Genomic DNA, 25294 nt, shown 5'->3' on the forward strand with positions numbered 1-25294 from the left:
TCTCCTGTCCTACATGGGCATCTGCCTGAGGCCAGGACCCTTGCCTGCTCTGTATGCCGTTGTGTCCTCAGAGCCTCACATAGAAAGCAGCTCGTGGCAGGTGCCCACTCGTGGTTTATCGTGTCCAACAGTCTGAGCCAAAAGGGGCTTCTTTGTCCCACCACGGAGGCTTAGCTAAACCCACCTCCTCACCTGGGTTGACAGCAAACAGGCCCAGGCTTCCTCCTTGAAGGCGGAGCAGGGCTTGGGGATGAGAATCCCCAGACTGCCTCTTGAAGACCAGGAGGGAGCCTGGACAGGACGGTGAGGGGACGAATAGATAGGAGGAGAAATCTCAGGGTCTATTGAAATTCAATATTTGCCTGTAAGGAATTCAAACAGTTTTGCAATTCACAGACTTCTTTATCCTTCCTGGTGCGGGTGTGGTCACTGTGAGCCCAGTGAGTAGCCATAAGAGATTCTCAGTTGAGCAGAGCCCCTCCGTTCTGCCCAGTGAGCTCTGGGCTGTGGAATGGAGTGTGGCTTTTACACTGGAGAACCTGCTGGAACTAACCAGGTTTGGCATCAACATTTCTTGAGGTTCCTGTAACAGTCACAAGACTGCTTTTCAGGGGGCTGCGGTGAACTTGGCAAAATTAATCATTCAGTCGAGGGGAAAGTTGCAGCGTTGAGAACACGAGAACTTGCAGTGTTGGTAACAATGGCAACCCTTGACTTCAGTCAGATGCTGGCCTGGCGGCGTGTTTTCTTCCTCTTTGGAAGAGGGGCCACGGCTGCTATTCTGCCTGCCCCATAGGATCAGCCTGACACCCACAAATGATAAGAGCTGTGAGTGAATGGCTTTATGAACCATAAAGGTATTAAATAAATAAATGGCACCCATCAATAGAGCCCTTTTATGAAAAGTTTGTGGTAGCATTTTCCACTCTGAGTTATTTGTAGCTTCACAGCGACTTCATTTCCAAATATAAGATGAAAATGTTGTGTCATGCACCATTAAGCAACCCACAGAGCAGTTCCTGTTCTTTCTAAAACGGGACGGGGTGATGGATCAGTGCAGTGCGGAACCCCTCTGCCGGCTCATGCCCGCTTTTCCTTTTTCCGCTTGTTAAATTTTCACATATAATTAAAACAGCCTCAATATTTTGCATACTTTTTTTTTCCTGATTCAGTGGAGCTTTGGGGTTTTCGTTCCAAAATCAAGATTTATTTTTGGTTTTTCTTTTCCTTGCCTTCCTCCCAATTGCTTTATTATCACCACTTGACTCTTCTTTTGCCATCTTTTCACGCGCACACACACACACACACACACACACACACACACACAATATCCCATCACCACCACTCTCTCCTCCCTGCTACTCATCTGTCCACGGTTAGCCCTGACATAGCAAATGCTTGTACAAAATACTGGTTTTTAAAAATCCACTTTGTGATTTTTTTGCCTTGACTTGTACAGTGAATGTGCTGAATATACGAAATAACCCATTTGTTTTAAGAACCCACATGAGCCATCAGGCACCACAGGGTTTGGTTTTGCTTATTTGTTACATGTGTCTGCGATTGGGGGTTTCTGTTTTTGTTTTCTTTCTCTCTTTTTCTTCAACTTCCCTGACTTCGAGCCCACACGGCCTTTGAAAAGAGCCTAAAACCCAGCTAATCTTTGAAATAGTCTATAGGAAGTTGGGAATTGGTTGCCTCCCCATCCTTTCTGAGTCACGGTGTATTTTCTCTGGCGCTCCCAGAATAGTTCTGGGAAAGAAGAAATCAAGACTTACACAAAAACCCAACACACAAGATAAGAAACACCAACGAATATTCCTACAACAGGCAACCGCAGGCCAGCGTTGTAGACGTTCTGTCCATGGAATATGCTTCTCTGCCTGCTGTACGTGGCCCTGTAAGCTACGGTGAAGTGCCCCGCCCTTGGTAGTTTTCCTTTGAGATGTTGTTGTTGCACAGCTGGGGCTGTGGAGAGGGGAAGTTGAGTGACAGGAGGGGGTAGATGTGGTGGCTCCTGTGTTAGACCCAGATAAACAGAGACAACAAATCAAGCCCAGCTGCCTTCAAACCAAGTATGCTGTTTACTTCTGGAACACTTTTGCAAGGATCCTGCATCCTCTTTTACTTTGGGTTTTTATTGGTGCATTTTATTATTTTTCCTAGAGAGTCACATGAACGACTTCCTAGGTGAATGCGAAAGTTTCCCACAGTTTTATGAGTGGAACAAATGCAGATTTGTAGAGAAGGACTCTGTGTCAAAGGGAGGCAGAGCCGGGCAGAGCCTGAGGGCCTGTGGTGCACTTTCCAGCCCCACCCAGTCTGAGTTTCTGTGTCCTCATCTGTCAAATGGAGATCATAGGAATGGGTGCTCGTGCAGTTGTTGGGGGTTGAATGAAAAAAAAAACGTGTAAAGCGTCTAGAATGACCCCTGACCCACAGCAGGCACGCGTACATCCCAGCTCATTGTTATCATCGTCATTATTCCAGAGCTCCACTGAGTGGGGCAACAGTCAGTATTCATTGTTAAAATGGCCTGAGTCTCATACCTGCCAGTGTCTGATATGGGCCCTTAAACAAAACAGCCTCGGTCCCTCCTGGTGAACCCAGGTTCCAGCCAGCACATCGTCAGTCCTGCTCTCATCACCATGGCGACTGTCCTGGGTCCCAGGGCTCCTGGGAGAACTCCCTATACTTCCATGGAACTGAGCGCAAGGCAGTCCTCCTTCCGCAGCAGCACAAACTCGGCTCCTGGTAAAGCCAGGACGTTCTGTTAAGAGACTGTCTGCAACACTAACCAGCAGCCCCCACCAACTCATTGGATCCTCTTTGGATTGAGGTGGGGAATAAGTGGAGAAATTCTGAAGCATTCATTTGACTCTCACAGAGATTATGAGCAGATACCATTATTAAGGTCCCACTGGATACACTCAGATCCAACTATTTTCCTTTGTTGTTGTTGTTGTTAAAAGAGGAAAATATGTGTAGATAAAAGTTAAACAACATCCCCTACCAGTCATTTCTTCACCTTTGTGCCCGAGTGGGAGGAGTTGCTAGCCACGTGTGGCGTGGACTAAACCAAGTGTCCCTAATGTAACCAAACGAAAGTGATGCTCAGGTCCCCTGAACTGGCTCCCATTTGTCTTCTTTACGTTCACAGCTGTTTCTTCTGGAGGAAATGAGAGAGAGGAAGTATGATGGGTATGCTCGAGTGATACAGAAATCCTGGAGGAAGTTCGCGGCCCGGAAGAAATACGTCCAAATGAGGGAAGAAGGTATTTCCGTCAGTTTGTTTCGTGCGTTTGACAAACCTCAAGAATAAGTTTGAGCTTAGATGGCAGTTACAAGTTTTTGTCCTTTGCATGTCATATGTTGTGTGTGAAAAATCTCGCATCCCTTCAGTTTGTCTGTGTGCCTCTTTCCCTCCTTTTTCCGGGGGCCTGACCCTCCTCCCTTCTCTGCCTTCATGGGCTTGCAGCCTCAGACCTCCTGCTGAACAAGAAGGAGAGAAGGAGAAACAGCATCAACAGGAATTTCATCGGGGATTATATTGGGATGGAGGAGCACCCAGAACTCCAGCAGTTCGTGGGCAAGAGAGAGAAGATCGATTTTGCAGACACAGTGACCAAGTACGACAGAAGGTTCAAGGTACACACTGGCTGCCCGCCCCCCACCCCCAATCCCCAGAGACACCAAGCGGATCCCTTAGTTGTAAAACTAACTCATCATTTTGCTTTTCTTATTACCAAAACAGAACATGCCCGTTGTAGAAAAATTTAGAAAATACAGAGAAGCCAAAAGAAAAATAGCTACCTATATCCAGAAACAGTGTTAACATTTTGTGTATATCCTTTAGAACTTTTTTATACAGGCATATTTCTGAACATTTTGTTTTATAAAAATGAGATCTACATTACATGCTGGTTTATTTTTTTGTTTTGTTTTTTTTTTTTTAAATATGCCAGGGAGAACTTTCCATATTATAGACGTATCAATATAGAATATTTTGTTTAGCTGCATAATATTCCATTCAGCAGATACTACATTTTTAACCAATTTCTCATTAATCTATTCTTTTTTTACTTTCATTAAAAAAAGGTACAGTGAGCATCCTTTTATGCATATCTTTATGCATCTATCTGCTGATGCTTTTAGATAAGATTAATAGGAATGGAATCATTGGGCCCAAAGAGTCACAATATCGGGCAGTATTGCAGTGCTCTCACTCCTCTTCCCCCAGGGAATGACTAGCAAGGTTTTCTCGGGGCCACTAGAGGGACCACTGAAGGTTTAACCTAGTCCCTTAGGCACTTTTAACCTATTCCCTTAGGCACTTCCTTTTGCCTAGTAAAACCTTGGCCCTAAAAGTGAAATCTGAAGCCACCGTAGCTCATGATCCATTAAGAGCTTTATTTATTTATTTACTTGGTTTTCGGCCAGGGAAAAAATAAAATAAATAACAGTACTAATAAGAAGAATGATGTTATTTTGCTGAAACCAAATCATTTCTTACACCCTGAGTGGGGCGCCAGCTGTTCCGGCGGCCAGCATGAGAGCAAGCTCGAGTGCGTGTGTCTCTCAGCGGTGTTTGGGTATAAGGTGGTCGGTGGCCCACATATTCCAAAGTCTGTTCATATTTGATTTAAAAAATGTTCTTATTGAATCTTTAGAGAGAGAGAGAGAGAGAGGAAAAAAAACCATTGATTTGTTGTTCGACGTATTGATACATTCATTGATTGCTTCTTGTTTGTGCCCTGGCTGGAGACTGACCATCAACCTTAGAGTATCAGGATGATGCTCTAACCAACTGAGCTACCCGGCCAGGGCCTCATATTGTATTTTTAAAGATTATCATTGAAATGAAAATTTATCCATTTTATTTTTTATATATTTTTATTGATTTCAGAGGGGAAGGAAGAGGGAGAGAGAGATAGAAACATCAATGATGAGAGAGAATCATTGACCAGCCACCTCCTGCACGTCCCCTACTGGGGATTGAGCTCACAACCCAGGCATGTGCCCTTGACTGGAATCGAACCTGGGACCCTTCAGTCCACAGGCCGATGCTCTATTAGGACAAAATTTATTCATTTTCAAAAGTAAAAATGTCATGGACTCAAAAAAAACATATGCAGACACTTGAGGGATCCCTGTTTGAGAAATGTTCTGTAGCAGATAACTGGCAGGGCCACCATATGTGTTGGTTTGCCCACACTGTCCCTTTATACCTGTTATCCGATACCTTAGATGGGTCCAGATGAGTTTGCCATTTTTGTGAGTCAGAGAGAGCCAGGTACCATTAATGTCATATATGTCAGCCTAATAATTATTAATAGTGTTCCCATTCGCTACCCAAGGCAGCTTCCCTTCATGGGATAGCAGGTGCCCACTCTGTGAACAGCTGTCACTCTGGCGTGCCTGTGCCCCTTCTGAAAGCGCCTCTCCTTCCAGGGCATAAAGCGCGACTTGATTCTTACTCCGAAGTGCTTGTACCTAATTGGCCGAGAAAAGGTCAAACAGGGCCCAGACAAAGGCCAAGTGAAGGAAGTGCTGAAGCGGAGAATCGAGATGGAGAGGATCTTGTCCGTGTCCCTGAGGTGAGTGGCGAGGGGTGCCCCATGTCACCCCTCTATTGCCATTGCTGGTCCAAATACAGCCGATGAAAGGCCTGTCAAGTCCCCCGGTGTCGCCATCGGGATGAAGAGAACAGTCTCCTCGTCGCCCCTCAGCGGACCTGGCCTTCCTTGGTCCCAGGGATCCTGATGTGACAGGAAGCGACACCAAGAAAAAGTCTCGCTCTATTAGCTTCTCTCATCAGGAGATACTCAGACCCTTTTTTCCCATCAAACATGAGAAATATGTGAAGTGGTATAATTGGTCTTACTGAAGTGGGGCCACGGGCCCAGAGCCCGTCCCCAAGCCCACCTCACCCACAAGGAACACCTACCTGTTTCACCAGCAAGGCCCAGACAGAGGTGGCCATCAGCATTGGTTTCACACAGTGGTTCTCAACCTTCCTAATGCCGCGACCCTTTAATACAGTTCCTCATGTTATGGTGACACCCAACCATAAAATTATTTTTGTTGCTACTTCATAACTGTAATTTTACTACTGCTATGAGTCATAATGTAAATATCTGATATGCAGGATGTATTTTCAGGGGTCGTGACCCACAGGTTGAGAACCGCTGCATAGCTTGCTGTACCCTCTGATTGGCCAGGAAAGGAAGCTTCTTTGGGCTCCTCGAGGCCCTTCCTGCCTGTTCTTGCAAGGGAGGGAATACAGATTGGCCGCCATGAGCTGTAGCCTGGGGTCATTGCCAGTCACGCTGCTCACCTCCAAGTTCACAGGCAGGGCCCTGGCTCCTCCTGTCAGCACTCTGCCTTTGCTTGGCAGAGGGAGACTTCCCAAATCCCATGCTAAGAACTCCCTGGTCAAGCTCCCTCTGGTAAGAGGAGGCCCTCCGCGTCCACAGAGGCTAAGGAAAGAGGAAGAAGGGCCCCTTTGAGCCCAGTAGCTTCCTCCTGGAGTTGCATCTGGGAGCCCTTCTGAGGATCCCGGTGCCTCTGCCAGGGCGACCTTTGGGGGCTGCCATTGCCTCAAAAGCAGCAACGTTCCAGTTGCTTGCGAACATGTCTTTCTGGAGTTGGCACATCTCTGAACCCTTATTCCACACAGAACAAAACTGCTGCTCTGGGAGAAAGCAGGGGTTTGCGTGCTCAGGCGTCTGACGGGCCGGGCTGGAGGTCCTGGCTCCAGGGAGATAATCCAAAGCAGATTTCAAGCCGTGTCCATTCTTGCCTGTGTCCCTGTGGCTCCTGATTCTGTCTGCTCCCAATGTTCCCAACGAAGGACCAGGTGGTGCAGTGACGTTAAGCGTGTGAAGCATTTCGACTCGGGATGTGGTAAACCCTCTAAGCAGAGGGGCCCCTCAGCAGCCTTTGGGAAGCCCCACCTTGGATGGGTCTCGGTGCCATGAATTTCAAGGAAGAGCTGCAGATGCTGTCTGGCTTTCAGGTCTTCCTGAGTGTTGGGCTCGTCGGCTGGGTCACAACCTGAGCCACACTCTTCCTGGCTGCTGGGCCCTGAGGCTGAGCTGCCCTTGGTGTTCGAAGGAACCCGACGGAAGCTTCTCTTTCCTGGCGTGGGGACCAGCCATCCCGGAGCTGAGCTGGGTTAGCTGCAGCGAGGCCGGCTCCGGGCCTAACATGTGCTCTGTGCTCATTAGGCGGAGAGTGATTACTGTTCTTCCCATTATTATCACCCAGCTCTGTCTTCAAAGCATTCTCAGGGAGCTAGACCATAAAGAAATCAGGCCTACATTTGTATCACACACTTTGACACTATCTTGTTGATTAAGTCCTTGAGGCTTATCAAGATGTCGGATATTCACACTCAAATGTTTTCCTTCTGTCTTTTGTTGTCTTTCTGTCAGCATCTGGGAATAGTGTCTCCTGGTAACACCAGCTTCTTTTCCTGCTTCCTCTTTAGCAGTCATGGTCTGGACACGTGCTTCCTCGTGGCCTTCCCTTGCCAGAGGCGGTAATAAAATGAGGTATTTAGCCTGAAAGCTGTCCTGACACGATGGGGAAAAGAACGAGCTTGAGTCACTATGGCTTGTGATTTCTGCATGTTGTAGTCACTGAACCTCACGTTCACCAAGATTAATACTCTCCCCTTGTTTCCCTCCTTCACTGGGCTAACCAGCCACCTAAACCCAGTTAGGAGTACAATGAACAGATGGGGATGGAGTGTATAGAGTCAAACCCAGAGTAGAAATTGATTGTGGTTACCAGACCACCAAGTGTGTGTGTGTGGTGTGTTCAAAATATTTCAATATAGAGAACGATTTTAAGTGTCTTGCACCTCAGGAAAAACATGTTATAACGTGTATGTGTGTTTTGAAGACTTTATGAGGCTGACTGTGTGACTACTGGCTGGAAGGACCTCCTAATGACTTCTAGTTAAGACCATCAAAGTGTCCCACACATTTGGCCTTTCAGCCCCTCTCTGTCTGTTATAACATAATCACTGTCAAAGCAAAACGGGCCCTCGGCTCCCTGTTCAAACAAACCACTGTTCACAAACAATTATGAGACCGTTTGGGAAATGTGGACATGACTAAATATTTGAGAGGAAGGATTTATTGTTCCTTTCTTTAGGCGTGAGAATGGTATTGTGATTATTTTTATTTAACGAGGCTTTGTCTTCTAGAGATTCACACTGAAATATTTAAGGATAAAGTAATATGATGTTTACACTTTGCTCTAGAGTAGCCTGGCTTGTGTGTGGAAGTGGGGGGAGTGGGAGTGCAGATATGATTGTGGATTGGTTATTGTTTACACTTGACATGTGGAGGTTCATTCTACTCTCTATATATTTAAGATTTTCCATAGTCAACAGTTTTTTTTCTAATCCAATAGACATCATATTTTAGAAGTCTTTTCTTTACCTTTTATAAATATGCTGAAATATACCTGGTCGAGTTATAATTGAAATTTTTTAACTTACCAGAAAAAAAATAGGATTGGCCCAGTAGCTGGGAGAGACTAACACTACAGCTGTCCGAGGGACTCTAGGGTAATGTGAACAGGAAAATCCTCATCTAAGAGATGTTAGACGGGACCACTGATGCTGGCTTCCGCCTTCCCTGGAGACCTGGGGAGAGTGTGGGACGATGGCACATCAATATTTAGTTGAGCCGAAACCGGTTTGGCTCAGTGGATAGAGCGTCGGCCTGTGGACTGAAAGGTCCCAGGTTCGATTCCAGTCAAGGGCATGTACCTGGGTTGCAGGCACATCCCCAGTGGGAGATGTGCAGGAGGCAGCTGGTCGGTGTTTCTCTCTCATCGATGTTTCTAGCTCTCTATCTCTCTCCCTTCCTCTCTGTGAAAAATCAATAAAATATATTTAAAAAAAAAAAATATTTAGTTGAGACGTCGGATTTTCAAGGCCCGGAGTTTGCTGACAGGCCAAGCATCAGTTTGGGAAGAATCCTTCCAGAGCTGCTTCCTGTCCAAGTACTGACCTAGCCTCACTCCTATTTGAAAAGCTCAGTTTGCTGAAAGGGTGGCCACAAGGTGTCATAGCCTATGCTCTTTGCTTTCCTGTTTTTAGGCAATGAAATTAGTACCATAAAGTCTCATATTTGGGGACTCTGTCTGTGAAGCTTCTAGAAGCCCTTCTCATTCCCATAGCTGGTCATGCCTAAGACCAAAAAGCCACGTGGCTGCCCGTCTTTGTATGTGATGGCAAAGCAGCCTGTGAGAGGGGCTATAGACAGAGGTGCCAGCTTCTTTGGTCACAGCATTCTTGCCCAGAAGTCTTGTTGCCCAATTGCCCAAGCCTCTGGTGGTCAGAGCAGCCCGCTTCACCACCTGCTCGGCTGACCTGAAGCGGTACTGTGAAATCTTGTTGTGACTCGTCATGGCCTTTGCGCGTTGGGAACCTAGAAGTCATCGGTATTTGGAACTGACCACCTACCTTGTGTTCAGCCCTGGATTCGAAGGTGAATGAGACATAGTCACCGCCGCAGGGAGCCCCTCCCACTCCGGAAAGGGGAGCAGACACCTGAGTAAACATGTGCCCCAGGTTAGAAGTGTTCGGAGAGGGATGCCCAGGGCAGGCCTGGTGTTTAAAGACAGGAAGGAGCCTTTGCACCTGCAGCCAGGTGGTTGGGTGGCGTTCTCCTCAGAGGTCTGTGATGAGGCCTCATACAACGTATCCCTGCACTTTCTCAGAGAAACGCGTAGATTCCCAGCCTGGTGCCACTGGTTTCCCTGAGGGTGGAGCTCTGGAGAAGGTCTGTTTTCTCCTGGATTTACCTCGGTACTTTCCAGGTTGCTAACAGGATCATTTATTTCATAATCAGGAACAATTTTTATAAAGGCAGGGCCATCTCAGCACATTGCCTTTTCGGCTTTAAGGGGGGAAAATGCCTTTAAGACTTTACTCAGTGTTTTGTAACTAACATTTTTTGAAGAAGATACTGGTTCAGGGAGTAAAACAAGATTTTTCTAGTGTTGTCAGCAATACCACAATAAGCCACAAAGATGAGGGGATAAAAACAAGCAGAAAGCCAAAGCAGGAACTAGACCAGGGAGGGAGCTGTCAGCACGGGGTGCAGACATCTGCAAGGAATTGCAGCTTGAGCACATGAATAAGACAAGGGCAAAATCCAAAGATAAGTCTGATTTTTTTTTAAGAATAAATAAATGTAAAAGCTTTGTTTCCAGATCTAGGAGCATGGGCTGAGGAGAAAGGAATGGGCTGGAACTCTGGCCTGGACAAGGATGGACTCACCAACTCCTAAGCCTGGGTCATGGAAGGGAGGGGTTTTGAATTTGATGGTTGAAGTCAAAGTGTCCAAACCATCTCTTCTCGTTTCCAGACTCATGCTGATAATTGACCTTGAAGTTTTGGCCTTCTTGCTTTTTTTTTTTCTTTATGGTAATAAATCTAAGCACATTAAACGCCTCAGGATTACTTATGTTGGGCTCATTTAGCCCGCTGAATAATCAGTCCCGCCTACAGTACAGCCGGACAAACAGACACGTCTGGACAGGTCAAAGAATGCTTTGAGTCCAGCCAGCTCAGCAGGAGTGTCATACCTCACCCCACACGCCAGAAAGTGGTGCTTCCTGTTTTCACTCTTTCCCCGTTGCGCGCACTCCCTTCTAACGCAGCAGTCTCTGGCGCTTGTGCTAGGATGCTCGGGCTTCATTTCATTAATTCCAAGGGACTTGGCACGTTTGTCCCCAGCCGTGCCCTTTCCAAATGTGCATTTCCCAAAAAGGTGTGCTTTCCCTGCACCACGGAATGCATCGGGTGGCACGTGATGCTCGTGCTTGCTGCTGTCGCACACCTGGCTGGTGTGTCTCTGCCTGGCGGGGGGTGCACCTTCAGCAGCACCTGGCACACGTTAGCTGAGCACCGAGTACCCAAAGGCTCCTAATAAGGAGTGCATTCGAAGCCCAGGATGTCGGCTTCCCTTTTGATAACTGAGCTTACAATTCTTCAAATTAGGATTTATTACAGTAGCTGCAACCATGTCATCAGTCCTACCAACTTGGACGTATGTGGAATGGTTCCTTGTCAGCCCATTCTACTCAGTCACATTCTGGATTTACATGATCGTAAGAACATAGAAATGGAATTTGAAAATGGATTTTTAAAAAAGACTAATGGATTTTTTTTAAAGACTAAATCGTTCTTGAAGTTCTGCTTTTAGCAGTGACGTGGGAGAGGTGCTGCTGTGGATGCGGTGGGTGGGCAGGAAACTTCCTCCCAAAGCAGATGTCAGTGACTCCGTTATGTAACTCCTTGTTGTGTTTTGTTGTAAAGATTCGCCCTCACAGGAAGAGAGGCTAGAAACTGAGTGCCGTCTTACAGAATTTAAAAACGAGTGAAAAAAGGATGGGTAAACAAAAGTGCAACTTTTCTTTTCTTTCTAATCTCTGCAGTACGATGCAAGATGACATTTTTATTCTTCACGAGCAAGAGTATGACAGTTTGCTTGAATCCGTCTTCAAAACTGAATTCTTAAGCCTCTTAGCAAAGCGTTATGAGGAAAAAACCCAGAAACAACTACCTCTGAAATTTAGCAACACGTAAGTTGGGCCCTGGGGCCCTGAGCTCACTGCCCAGGTCCAGGCTGAGAGGAGGGGAGGGCTCTGGCGGCTTCCGCCCTGGCTGCCTTAGCTTCTCCTCCCCGCCTCCCCACCACCCCTACCCCCACCGCCCTCTACCCCCTGGAATCGCAGGGCTGCAGATTACAGTCCAGTGGCTGTCACGGACTTTGAAAAGGTCACTTTTGTGTTTCTGTGAAACAATAACTTCACCAAAGGGTGTATTTTGTCATTTGGACAAAGGTCACCAAAATGAGGCAGGAAAAGGCAGTTTTTTTTTATATTACCAATAAAAGAATACTTTAGCAGAGCAGCCAGAGCAGAGTAAGACTGGAAGAAAGAGAAAGTGAACAGAGTGGGAGCTTAAGTTCCCAAAATCAATGCTCAACACCCTGGGTGGGGCACGGGGGACTAGTGGGCTGAGGTGGCCAGCGCCTTGGGTCCTGGCTCGCCTGCCTTTGCTTTAACAACATGGTCCCGTGGGCCAGATCCTGGTACACGGCAAGCTTCTGATCTCCTATTTGTCAGGTGAGAGTGGGTTTTTTTTCTTCTTAAATTTCCATCTATAACATGGAGATCTCTCTTATTACCCACAAGAATTCCAAAGTAAAGCCTTAATTCCATGATGAGGGAAACTTACCATGATTGATGCTGCTGTGGTTGCATTGAAATAGATACTGGTAATTGTATGGATTCTTTGCTGCTCTTCCAAGGAACCATTTGGCTGTTCGTACCAGGGGCAGTTATTTTTTCTGGGAATTTGTAATAAGGGAATAACAAGAAAGGGAGACTATGAAGAGCCAAGCCACTCAATAGAATAATAGGCAGCTACTTAAAATTATGATTTTTTTTGGTCCAACAACATGAAAAATAGGGTTTTTAAAAAGCAGAATATGGAATGGAACTGTGTAAGCATACACTAGTAGGCAATATGAAAAATAAAAACTGGCTGGGGGCGGGGTGGGTTGGAGTTGTGAGGAAACCTCCCTGCTATTTGGATTTGGGCTGCTGAGCGCTGTCTTTTTCTCTGCCTGGGGTGGGGTCATGGTGAAGGACTAGAACTTAGGTCAATAATAACCGCATTCTATGCTCAGGATGACACAGGCTAACATGTGCCTGGCAGCTCCCAGTCCTCCACAAACAGACCAGGGAAGTGGGAGAGAGGCACGAGGGCGCACCACAGCAGGTGTGGCCTGGAAATTGTCCCCTTCCTCCTGTCCCCCGGCGGTCCCACCTGAGTCCACCTGCAGAGACATTGGCACCTGCCTCACCACCTGGTGTCTCACAGGTGCTGGGCCCCGGATGCTCTGCCTCTGGCTCACTCTTGTGCCAAATCGTGGCTGTCAGACTCACCCCCGGGCCCTGTGCTGGTTTGCAAATCCTGGTCCTGCCTTGTTTTACAGCAGGTTGGCCCAGCGTCGAACTCCATGCTGGGGTGGGTGAGCTGCATTCTCTCTCTGCTTCCTTCTGGCTTAACTCCAACCCATATGCTTGTCGCAGGCTTGAACTCAAGTTGAAAAAAGAGAACTGGGGCCCCTGGAGTGCCGGGGGCTCCCGGCAGGTGCAGTTCCACCAAGGCTTCGGGGACCTGGCCATCCTCAAGCCCAGCAACAAAGTGCTGCAGGTCAGCATCGGACCCGGGCTGCCCAAGAACTCCCGTAAGTGTCTGCGGCCCCGGGGACCTGGGGCTGGGCTCCCGGCTTCCCCGCCCCGCCCTCCCTCCCCTGCCCGGCCCTCCCCTCCTCTGCCCCGCACCCTCTTCCTTCTCACCCAGTGCTCATGACAGGTGCTTGCTTATTTCAGGTCCCACCAGGAGGAACACCACCCAAAGCAGAGGTTATTCCAGTCAGACTCACAATGCCAACTACCCGATGAGAGCTGCCCCTCCCCCGCCAGGTAAGCCAAGCAAGTGCCATGGACTGGGACTGTTAACCTGAACCCATAACTTGTCAAACATAGTTGGGAAGAAACCCATTAGCAGATACATGCACATCATTAGACAGCCCTGAGCCGGTCTAGCGCCAGGTGTACTCCCAACACCGCGGCGCTGCTTGTGACCCTGAAATGCAGGGAAGTGTGAGCTGCTCAGACTGAACTGTGTGCCGAGTGAACGGCCGGGATTGCATTGCCCGGCGCTAGTCACTCCCTTAGGAAAGGCTCCCTCGTTCCGTGAGAGAGAAGGGGCTCCTTGTCCTTGGTGTCCAGGATGCTGTCGGCCTCTAAGGTGCAGGATGTTGCCTTTATGGAAACAGGATTTTGCCAGGTATAACCTTACCATCCTCACCCACGACAATATTTTGCAACAAGTTTACAGCTTAATGACAAGTTGAAAATGTTTATTCTTGGTCAGATAGCCTCTAGGACAGCGGGTTCTCAACCTGTGGGTCGAGACCCCTTTGGGGGTCGAATGACCCTTTCACAGGGGTCGCCTAAGACCATCGGAAAACACATATATAATTACATCTTGTTTTTGTGATTAATCACTATTCTTTAATTATGTCCAATTTGTAACAATGAAAATACATCCTACATGTCAGATATTTACATTACAATTCATAACAGTAGCAAAATTACAGTTATGAAGTAGCAACAAAAGTAATTTTATGGTTGGGGGTCACCACAACATGAGGAACTGTATTAAAGGGTCGCGGCAGCCCTGACCGGTTTGGCTCAGTGGATGGAGCGTAGGCCTGCAGACTCAAGGGTCCTGGGTTCGATTCCGGTCAAGGGCATGTACCTTGGTTGTGGGCACATCCCCAGTAGGAGGTGTGCAGGAGGCAGCTGATCGATGTTTCTAACTCTCTATCCCTCTCCCTTCCTCTCTGTAAAAAATCAATAAAAATATATTTTTTTTAAAAAAGGGTCGCGGCATTAGGAAGGTAGAGAACCACTGCTCTAGGAGAACGGCTCCCAAAAATAAAGTAATACCTGAGATACAAAATTGATAGAAAAAAATTTTTAATACAAAGAAAATGTTTAGACCTTATGTTTCATATTTCTCATTTTTATGGTAAAAATATAATATGCAGGTCAATGAACTCCAAACCCAAATTTAGTAAGACTTTTTGCCCTTCGTAATCTGTTTAGTGTTTGAAGAGCACTCTCAAAATTAGCAAAAATGTTTTTCCCTCACTCACAAAATTCAGTTAATAAAAAAACTGCCCCTAGAATGTTTGATGTGAATAAGTTTGGGGTTCTAGGCCTGAACGGGTCATCTATTGGCCCAGTGTCTGAGATGAGCAGTAAAAAGCATTTCTTTTGTTTCCTGTGCTAAAAATATGGACACTGTGCCTGTCAGTGAGAAACTGATTCTCTCCTCTTGGAGTTCCGTCCTGCCTGGCCCAGCTCTCTCTCCTCCCCTCTGCCTTTATCCTTGAAGAAAATCCAAGCACAAAGCCATCCAAGAGAACCAATGTGGTGTTGTGTTACTAAATGGGCCAGTCCCCGTGCAAAATCCTGGCCAGACCACCTGGAAACTAGGGCTGGCCTCAGCTAGGTTGGCCCAGGTCACCTCAGGCCAAGTATCTGACCTTGAGCATGGCACCCAACCTCTCTCCGTGACAGTTTCTTCATCCGTAAAATGAGGCAGTTGGGCCTGAATCTCTTAGCTCGGCCCTTGTCACATGATCTGCAGTGAAGCACCTGGGTTGTTGTTGCTCTTTTCTTAATTTCAATTCCACCACAAGCCATATTTCTTTAAGGTAAAATAAAGATTACTAGAATGGAATTTTAAAAGCATTCAACATGATACACCAAAGTTTCTTTTTTAGATTTAACAGATGTGAAATATGCCCATGACACTGCTATGAACATTTCTAAACACTTATTCCTAATTTCTGAATTTATGGCAGGTGAGCGGGTTATAAGCAGCTTGGAGAGCCCCACCCCTGCCCCCGCCCCTGTCCCTTGTGAGCATCGAGTCCTAGAGCTCACCCCGCTCTGCGTGCCCCTCTCCTATCCTTGGCAACCTTGGCAGCAGTTGGCTCTCACCAAGCTCCTTGTTTCTTTAATGAAGAAATCGACACTCTAAAGGCGCATTTATCTTGCTCAAGATCAACACAGCTGTGAGAGGCAGAGCCAAGTCTGACCCCCGAGTCCCTCTTACAGATGAGATCCTCCTGCTAGTACCAAAGAGTCCCTCCCTTAGTGCAGTGGGAAGGGCGTCATGGTGGGTTCATAAAGTGTGCCTTAAGGAGTCTTGTTCTTCTTCGCTGTTGCCCCGATCTGCCAATGGAGAGGAGCTGAGGGCTTCTTCACACCTCGCAGGGACTGATGATGCCCATCACCGTCATCCCTTACTCACCAGATAATGTGATCTTGACTAGGAGCAGGTGTGTGGCTAAGGGAGCCTGCTCTATTCGGATCGACCCCAGCAGCAGCCACATTCCCCCAGCCTGTGTGGGGTGCTCCCTCCACCTCTCCCAACGGGCTCCTGCAAGGACACCCAAGACTGAGCCTTTGAAAATAGGTTTCCAATGTTTAAATAGTTGCCTGTCAGGAGGCTTGAATCGTAACCTCATAATTCTTCTCAGACCCAAGAAAGTGCCTGCCTCCCTCAAGAGGTAGTTTCAAGCTTACCTTTTCTTGACTGTGGGCTTTGAAACCCTGGACGTCTGGCGATTCTGCTGTCAAATTTCACAAGCATGCGCGAGTGTCTGCCGTGTTCCAGGCGCTTGCTGGGCAGTTTGCAATGTGTTAGCACTGTTCCTCACACTATGTTAGAGGTTATGCCCTCCATCTTTTCAGATAGGGAAACTGAGGCCTGGCAATGTTAAGTAAGTTGCTCTTGGTTAATAAATGGAAGGAATTTGGAGAGACTTTTGGCAAAGGGTCGTAAAATTGAAGGTTGACTTTTGTCCTCTTTCTAGGATACCATCAGAATGGAGTCATCAAAAACCAGTTTGTGCCACACCCGCATGCTCCTGGAAACCAGCGGTCCAATCAGAAAAGCCTGTACACCTCCATGGCCCGCCCACCCCTGCCCCGACAGCAGTCCACGGGCTCAGACCGCACGTCCCAGATGCCGGAGAGCTTGGATTTCCTCAAGGTCCCAGACCAGGGTGTGGCAGGGTAAGATTCCCGCCTTTTGTGGGTGAGGCCAGCACCTCCACTCCATCAGTCACACCAAGGTTCACAGGTTCCACCCACACATTGTCCTCCGGGGCCCAACACCGTGCGGCCCTTGGTTGGCATTTCTAAAAGTACAACCAACTTCATGGCACACAACTCATTCTCCAGAGAGGGCGTGTCTTAGAAACATCAGAAGAGGGGTCCCTTTCGGCCCCGAGATTCAATTACTCCGTAACCGTTTCTGCTCTCCGGCATGGTTGGGGAACAATGGGGTTTTGGTTTATGTCTGTGCCTGCAGTGGCATAAATATGATCGCTCAAAGAGTTGTCAGGAATATTGAGAATAACACTCCAGAATTCCATGAGAAGTAGAAGTTTGTTTGTGAATCAGCTCTTCAGGGCTTTAAAATGACAGCCTTCCTGCCTTTCTAGAATAAAAAATGAAGAGTAGTAAAAAGAAAGCCAGGCTTTGTACCTGAGGAAGGGAAGATTCCTGAAACTGTGTAGATCAAGCATGTCAAACTCACAGCCCACGGGCCGGCCGCATGCCTTGTTTATTGGGCCCATGTTAGCCTTTGAGTTTGACATGCTTGGTGCAGATATTCTAAGAGTTATCGGTGTGGAAAGGGGGTTAGGCCAATTGCAGGACAAGTGAGTTAACTCTACCAGGAGGTAGATAGTGGAACCAGTAAACCAAAAACGTTCCAGTAGCCCAAAGATGAGCTGCCCGAGGATGTAAGGAGCACAGGATGGACGGAAAGCACCAGGAGGAAATACTGCAGAGGGATATTGTCAAATACCAGAGAAGGATGAGGATCCTATTTCAGCCCCTATTGCTTATCTAATATTGGACTTGCTGCTTCTCCTCTCTGAGCTTTATTTTCCTCATCTGTACACAGATGTAATACCACCGAGCTTGCAGAGTTGTTGAGAGGACTAGAAATTATACACAAAGTGCCTAGCCTGGCACTCGGCATGTAGCAAACTGCTCAGCCAACTTAGTTTGATGTGATGGTGATGGTGATGGTGGTGGTGGTGGTGGTGGTGGTGGTGGTGATTGATGGTGATGGTGATGGTGATGATGGTGGTGGTGATGGTGGTGGTGGTGGTGATGGTGGTGGTGGTGGTGGTGGTGGTGGTGGTGATGGTGATGGTGGTGGTAGTGATGGTGGTGGAGGTGGTGGTGGTGGTGGTGATGGTGATAGTGATACAACCATTATCTCATGGTGGTCGTGACTGTTAGGGACCTTCCAACTCTGCATGATTCTCAGTGGTGGAATAGTTCTCTCTGCTGAACCCAGTGAGGGGCCTCCTTCAGCCCCCTGCTCCCCTCTCTCATGCCCTCCTCCATTTTCCATTCTCTCCAAGCCTCTGGAACGATGATGAAGTTTCTAATGGGATCAGGAGACGTGTACAAAACAGAGCAGTGCTGGGAGCGGACCAGCAGCTCCCCTCGCTGGGTGGGCAGCCACCACTCACCTCCCTGCCCCTTTATGAGATGTTTTTCCTGCCTTGTCAGCTTCCTTCTAAAGACCACGAAGTGCTGAGGAACTTGACCACGTTCGCTCCTCGTGAGCCTTACCCCATTTGGGCTACAGATGGAAGCACCATGGTTGCATACAGGTGGCCATCAGTGGAGTGGATGCCACCGCTTCATTACATCTCTCTCCCCGCCTCCCCCACTCTTGTGGGACCAGCTCTGTTGCATCTGTTCTAGTGACCATGGCTCCCCTGGTTGGCTTGGTCTAAAGCAGTCGCACTCAGACTTCACTGAGCACCAGAGTCCCTGGAGAACTTAGTGGCCCACTTCCAGAGGTTTGGATTCAGGAGGTCGGGGTGGGACCTAAGAATTTACATTTCTCCCAAGTTCCCAGCGCTGCTGCTGAACCAGGGACCACACTTTGAAAATCACCCATCTGGTCTGATTGTTAAAGCCAGGGAAGGGTCTGTGTAAAGGTGAGTTGAAAGGGTGCTGTTGAGACAACAGGATTGCTCTGCAATCCAGACCCACACATTCAGAGGGGTGGACATCACTGAAGCAATCAAGCAGCCCCTCCCGGGCCCAGTTGGGTGTCCCAAAGGAGGCAGGGGATTGAAGTCGGTGAACGAAATGCACCACATCCCTTAGCTCTGCCTGCTAGCTTCCTACTTGCTTTGGTTTTGGCAAGCAAAGCCATCCTTCCAGCCTGCTTCTGCAACTTCCAGACTTGCACACCAGCCAGCCGGGAGCATCTGTCAGCCAAGAGCAGGCAATTTAGGAACGTTGTGTCTTAACCGAGGCTGCTCCCTTCCAGCCCTCAGCTCCGTGGTTCTCGGTTCAAGCCCATCACACCCTTCTCCACATTCAGGCCTAAAGATCAGGCCTACGTGGTGTTGCCGTGGCGATGGCCGTGAGGCTGGAAGGAGAGGGCACCTTCACAGCTGCCTGCTGGGCAGTACGATGCTCCCAGCTGTGTGTAAAAGTCACGATCGTTATTAGGCACTGAGTCCGGTAGCTGCAAGGATCCCAGCCAGTCTCCACTGGACATTAAATCTGCTCTGGGGCACACATTTCTTAAGAAATCGTACTCTGGTCAAAGGACTGAGCTTTTTCTTAGAATTCATTTTCTAAAACATATAAAAGTGAAATTGAAAATAATTTCTAATGTGGCCAGAGACCTTAGATGCGCATTTCAGGAGCCTCGTGGTTCCGTGCACTTAATAGCTCCCCTTTGCCAAGAAAACATGAATTGCTGTATTCCACAGGAAGTTGTTGGAGCCAGCAGGGAGCTCTGGGATCCCACGCTTGTACCTTTCCTTAAACACGAAAATTCGTTTAGACATCACAGTCCCAGGCAGTGACCTAGAACTTGCCAATCTAGAAAAACAAGATTAGCACAGTCTGTCTCAACTCGGCTTCACACCCTCGGGTTTATCTTCTCTTTCCCTCTGCCGCCCCCAGTGCACTCTTCCTTCCAGACATATTAAGCATAAGCAATCATTTCTTTTGGATCATGGAGTGTGGATAAAATCAAATGGTGTAATTAGCACCTCGAGTTAATTCAGGAAAGTCTTTGTCAGTTTATTTTATGTTCCGTCAAGTTTTTTTTTTGCGGGGGGGTAGTGGGGGGAGAGAGCATGCATGAAGCTTTTACTAAATTAATTACCGCCCCACTGGTTTCTGTACCCTTGCCTTGCCACGTGTGTGACATAGTCGTTGTTCTTGTCATCGTCATTGTTATCGTCATCCAAGAAAACTAAGCAAGATGTAGAGGGGCCATCGTCTCGCAGTCCGTTAGCATACCTTCTGAAAAGTCCGACTCAGGTGAAAGCTCCTTGCTGATTCTCAGGGAAAGAGGGCAGGTGAAGAAAGAATCATACAAGCGGCTCATTCGTCAGCCTTTGCTCTGACTTCATAGGAACACGTGATGTGCCAGTCAAGGGTGCTTTATCCCTTTCCCCATAACTGAGATGACAAAATCTACCTGCACTTCATTGCTGGAAGTATCAAAACCCAGACCGGGATGTCTTTTCTGTTGGCCTTTTTAATCCCGTGATCCATTTCATGCAAGGACAATTTCAGGAAATTTCAAGATACCCCCGAGATTACTCCAACTAGCAGTTGGAGAACCAGGAAAATACTGGGAGTGCTCAGCAGTAGGGCTTCTGGCCACGGCACAAAGGAGGGATCGATAGAAAAACTGAAATGCTGCCTGTGTGTCTCTTGACAAGGTTCTCCTAATGGAGTCATATTTTCAAGGGGCTTAAAATTTCCAACAAGTGTCCAATAGCAATATTTCTCAACCCGTAAGCTACAGGAGTGGCAGCCATATCCTGGCCCAAGCCGACACGAAGCTGAGGAATTCCTGGCATCCATTCCCTCATTTCCAGTAATGTTTATAGATTCAACCTTTTGGAACAGACCCTATTTTAAAGAGCCAGTGAAATAAAGTGCCATTATTTTCCTTCCTGGAATTTCAAGACATAAATTTTACATCTGTAGAACAAAGAAGTGATAGCTGAAAGCTTAAGCCCAGCTAACCCTGGAGTGAACTAGTGCACCCGCTGCCCCAGAGGGGTGGCGGCTGCAGAGTTCACAAGGTGGCCTGGCGGAGGGCAGTGAGCACACGACTCGCAGCTGCAGGGACGGTGTGGGTCCCAGCTCCTGGGTTTGGTTCTTCATAGATTTATTCACTGAATATTGATGGGGCCACGTGCCTTCCATGTGCCACATGCTGTGCTGCCTCTCGTCTATCACTTGTTCTTTCTACACCTTGGTGACCTCACCTGCATAAGAGGGATCATCTATATATATAAAAGCCTAATATGCAAAGAGCCCCCTCGGAGTTCGACAGACCGGGAGTTCAATCGCTTGCTATGACATGCGCTGACCACAAGGGGTGGTGTGGAATGAAGGAAGCCCCCAGCTGGCAGCTGCTAGGGACCCTACCCATGCACAATTTCGTGCACTGAGCCTCTAGTAAGAATATAATTTAAAAACCCTCTCCTCGGTGTTTCTTGGAGATGAAATAGGGCTTTGTAAATGGTAAAGCACTATGCAGCTTGAACATTTATTTGTATTGGTTTTATGACTGTTACTCATGTGCTTTGCTCTCTTAGGGAAATAGTCATCACCTACCAGGATTGAAAAGTGGGTGTCCCTGGCCACTGGCTTTTCTCGCAAGAACTCTAATCTCTGACTGCACAGAGGGTCTCCGGGAGGGTCTAAGCTTTAAGCATTGCTGGCTTTAACGGGGAATATGCAGCCTAGAGAAGCAAGACAAGGGACCAGTCAGGGAGACCCCTTCATCACTCCCCCTACACACACACACAATAGCTATGCCTCTCTCTGTAGGCTCAGAGCAACAGCAGAACAGGGGGCGGTGAGGTAATATTGCGACAGACACTAGCTGCATTTGGACAATGTCAATAAAGCCCGAAACTCCTCCTGCTCGACTCTTCCCCAGTCTTTGCTCCAATCACTGTAACAACTCACATCCCCTGGAAAGTAACCGGCATTCCCAGGAGAGCGAGTGAACAAACCCTCGCTTTAGAGAGCTTTGTTGTCCCTGATGTTATTTGGGGTTTTGTTTCCTGCGGGCCTTTAGCATCTTGTGAGGCTGGGCAGCTGTCCACACGGGTTCAAATGTCAGTTGGCATCCCGATGTTTCAGGGCAAAGGCACCCTCGGGCCCCCCACCCCCACCCCCCCCGCCCGACCCTGCCACGGGACTTCTCCAGCAGCGCAGGTCCTCACTGAGCAGACCAATGTAACGTGCTCGAGCGCTCAGGCGACTGTCATGTTGGTTATAATGTGGTTGCATTTGAGGTCCCGTGCCCGACTCAGAAAAAACTCCTGCTGTACAAGTGAGTCGCTGTCAGTCAGCTCCTTCCTGTGTCTGTGTTCTTACTGGGAAATAGACACAATAAAGTGGTAAATGTGTACAAATTAGCCTGAAACATGGGGGAGTGATAGGAACACTAAATTGCATTGTGCCACAGTTACATACAATGAAACACTGGGTTTGCTCAGTGATGTAGAGTTTTATAATTATAAACTATTATGTGTAGAAAGTGAACCTTCATTATTGAAATGGCAACGGGAAAAATAATTTTGTTTTTTGTCTGAAATTCTTGCTCCAACCCTCATGATCCCAATAACACAATTTTCAGTCATGTCAGGTTTATTAAGAATGCAAGTCTCATAAAGTTCCAGACATAACAAAATTATCTAAATCCTGCACATCCATTGCTAAACAAACTAGGCTCTGTCACACTTTTTATCGCTTTTGGACGAGTGAGTGTGAGTTATCTTGAGGGTGGCATGGGGAAAAGGGTGTGCTGGTGAGCACCTGGCTGTCTGGAGCTGTAACATGTGCCTTTCTACTCTCGCTGTGGCCGATGTCAAGCTGCCAGCGTGACCACCATTGGTCTCAGAGGTGGGGAGAGAGGCCCAGGCGCACGCCAGTCGGTGCGTGGGGTTGCCACCATGCATGAGCAGCAGACAGTAACTTCAGAGCATAGATAGAAGATATAGGAAAATAATTAGGAAGGGTAGCTATGAGTATTTATTGCCTTTGCTTTATTATAACTTGTTCAGTCATAAGTGTGTTCGATTTCATCTTTAATAATGACTGTTTAACAACTGACCCACAAAAATCCTGACAGCATGACCACCTGCCCCCGCAGGCTGGACGGGGCCAGTTCCAGCTCCCAGGCACCAGGCCGCGTTTGCTGTGGAAGGAAGTCTGAATCCCTTCTTCCCTGCGTGGGCCAGTCGGCTCTTGGCTGCCAGTGGAGGGCTCCAGGCCCCTAAGACTTCATTACTCAGCGCTGGCAGCTCACGGAAAGTCCTGCTCTCCGCATTATTGATTACACAGGATCGCCCCCTAGTGATGCAAAGGAGATGGTCCGTTTAAGGCTGAGCCCGTGGAGAGGAGCCTGGAAAATGGCTGTTCTCGCTGACCGTTTCTATGGTGGTTTCCAAGTCCGCCGTGCAGTGGAACGGAGACAGAGACCACCTCCTGGGCACAGACGTCCTGTGTTCCGGCCACAGCTGACAGTAGGAGTGTTGTTGGGAGTGCTCTGAGGCTCTGTCAGAATTAGAGAAAGGACCTGGGCCCTGGCCTGGATCCCCCTTAATAACAGGTGAAGACGCCTGAAGAGGTGAAGTGGCGCACCACCTTATGTGCCAGGCAGTGGCAGAGCCGGGCCGCCCACCCGGGCACCGACTCTAAGCCATCGTCCCTTTTGCACCCCCTGTCACTCCGTCAGAACATGCGGGCTGGGGCCACATGGGCTCCTGGGCCTGGTGAGCACAAACAGGCCAGGCCCCGGCCCGGGGACCCTCCTGTCCTAGTAGTGACACAAGCCTCTGTCCCACCCTGTCAGTCCCCTGCTCTGAGCAGGTTGGGTACCAGAGCATGTGGCAGGGGCTTGAAATGAGCTTGGAAGGCTGAGCAGGCATTAGCAGCACTGGGCAGAGGGTGGAGGCAGCCAGGGGAGCACGGCCAGACGGAGGGACCAGAAAGGTCGTGTGGCTAGAGCTGTGGGAGCCTTGTGCCTCCACCATCAAGTCATCAGTGATGAGACCAGCAGGAAACCCAGGAGTGTTGTCAGGTTAGATGAAGCAACATCCGAAAATGCCTAGCACGGTGCCTCGCCCGGTGCAGGCAGAGCCCGGCACGTTTGTCTGCATCTCACAGCTACAGGCAGGGGTTCCCAGATGGCACACCATCTGCTGACACTTGCTAGAAGAGTGGAGACGTGCCCAGATGTGACAGAGCGGCTGGAGTACTGGGGAGGAGGAGGGCTTGGCCTATCCCGCTCTCTTTGGGAACACGCTGCCTTACAACAGCAGGAGCGCCCCCTCCTGGGCACAGAGGACATTTCAACAGGAAAGAGCCCAGAATGGTGACTTCAGGGATGCCTTCCTTCTTTTCCCAGTGCAGAAAGCAGAGCTGCTCTCCACATCCACATCAAACACTCTGTTCCCCAGCAATCGCACCCATCTCAGAGCCACCAGACTCCCCCTCCCAACTGCGGATGCCGGAGCCCCACCGGCCCGCTGAGGAGTGACCAGTTTACACTGCCAGGATGGTAGCAGTTGTCCAGGGCCTGGGAAAACTACTTGCCCAGGGTCTACCCAGGAACCCAAATTCCCCAGTAATCCCTGAGGTTTTACTTTGATTTTTCTGAGGAAGTGGCCTCTGGTGCCTTGGGATCAAAGACCACGCGGTGGCTGTGTTCACGCCTCCAGCCCCTCCCCCACTCTGCCCGATTCCTGGGATGCCAGCGGCTGCTTGCCTACAGCTGGCCCAGCTCACTCTGGGCATCAGCATGCACTGCAGAGCCCCAAGGGGCTCCTGCAGTTTACTCATTGTGTGTTTTTTTAACCAGCTTTTTTAGGATTAAAAAAAATCAATTGTTTTAAAGTACAATTCAACAGTTTTTGGTATAGTCACAGAGTTGTGCAACTGTCATCATAATCTACTTTTAGAACATTTTCATCATCCCCCTAAAACAAAGTTTTCTGCCATTAGCCATCATTCCCCCAACCCCCAGCCCCAGCCCTAGGCAACCACACTAAGCTACTTCCTGTCCATATAAATTAGCCTTTTCTGGACATTTCATATAAGGAGAATCATCCTTTTTTTGTTAAATTCACTCCTAAGTATTACATTCTTTTTTATGTCTTGTAAATGGAATTGCTCTCTCAGTTTCATTTGGATTGTTCATTGCTGATGCATAGAGATGGAGCTGATTTTTATATATTGTCTCATATTCCCTAGTCTTGCTGAACTTGCTTATTAGTTCAATAGGTGGGGTTATTTATTTATTTATTTTAGTGTATTCCTTGGGATTTTCTACGTGCAAATCATCGCATGTGGTATTTTCACTTCTTTTCTCATCTGAGTGCCTTTTATTCTTCTTGACCAATTGCTCTGGCTAGAGTTTCCAGTGCAATGCTGGGCAGACATGCTGTGAGCTGATGCCCTGTTTTGCTCCTGGTCTTTGAGAAAGAGCGTTGTCTTTCCTCAGTAAGTATGACATGAGCTGGGAATATGTGACGGGGCTCCTAACCCCTACCAGGGCTCTGGGGCTTCCATGACAAAAGGT

General features: G+C 48.2%; 1 protein-coding gene across 2 annotated transcripts in view; it reads left to right on the forward strand.

Moving 5' to 3' along the window:
* MYO1E (myosin IE) overlaps positions 1-25294 on the forward strand; it is a 201261-nt gene that overhangs the window by 152393 nt on the left and 23574 nt on the right. For both annotated transcript variants that reach the window (XM_070421653.1, XM_070421656.1), the window contains exons 20-26: positions 3161-3275; positions 3479-3648; positions 5452-5597; positions 11464-11610; positions 13129-13286; positions 13432-13524; positions 16497-16698. In XM_070421653.1, coding sequence (XP_070277754.1) covers positions 3161-3275; positions 3479-3648; positions 5452-5597; positions 11464-11610; positions 13129-13286; positions 13432-13524; positions 16497-16698 — 1031 coding nt within the window. The remainder of the gene's footprint in view (positions 1-3160; positions 3276-3478; positions 3649-5451; positions 5598-11463; positions 11611-13128; positions 13287-13431; positions 13525-16496; positions 16699-25294) is intronic.

This window comes from Myotis yumanensis, unplaced genomic scaffold, assembly GCF_028538775.1.
Source record: "Myotis yumanensis isolate MYYU_CA2020_CCGP unplaced genomic scaffold, mMyoYum1.0.hap1 SCAF_1, whole genome shotgun sequence".
NCBI classification, from domain to species: domain Eukaryota; kingdom Metazoa; phylum Chordata; class Mammalia; order Chiroptera; family Vespertilionidae; genus Myotis; species Myotis yumanensis.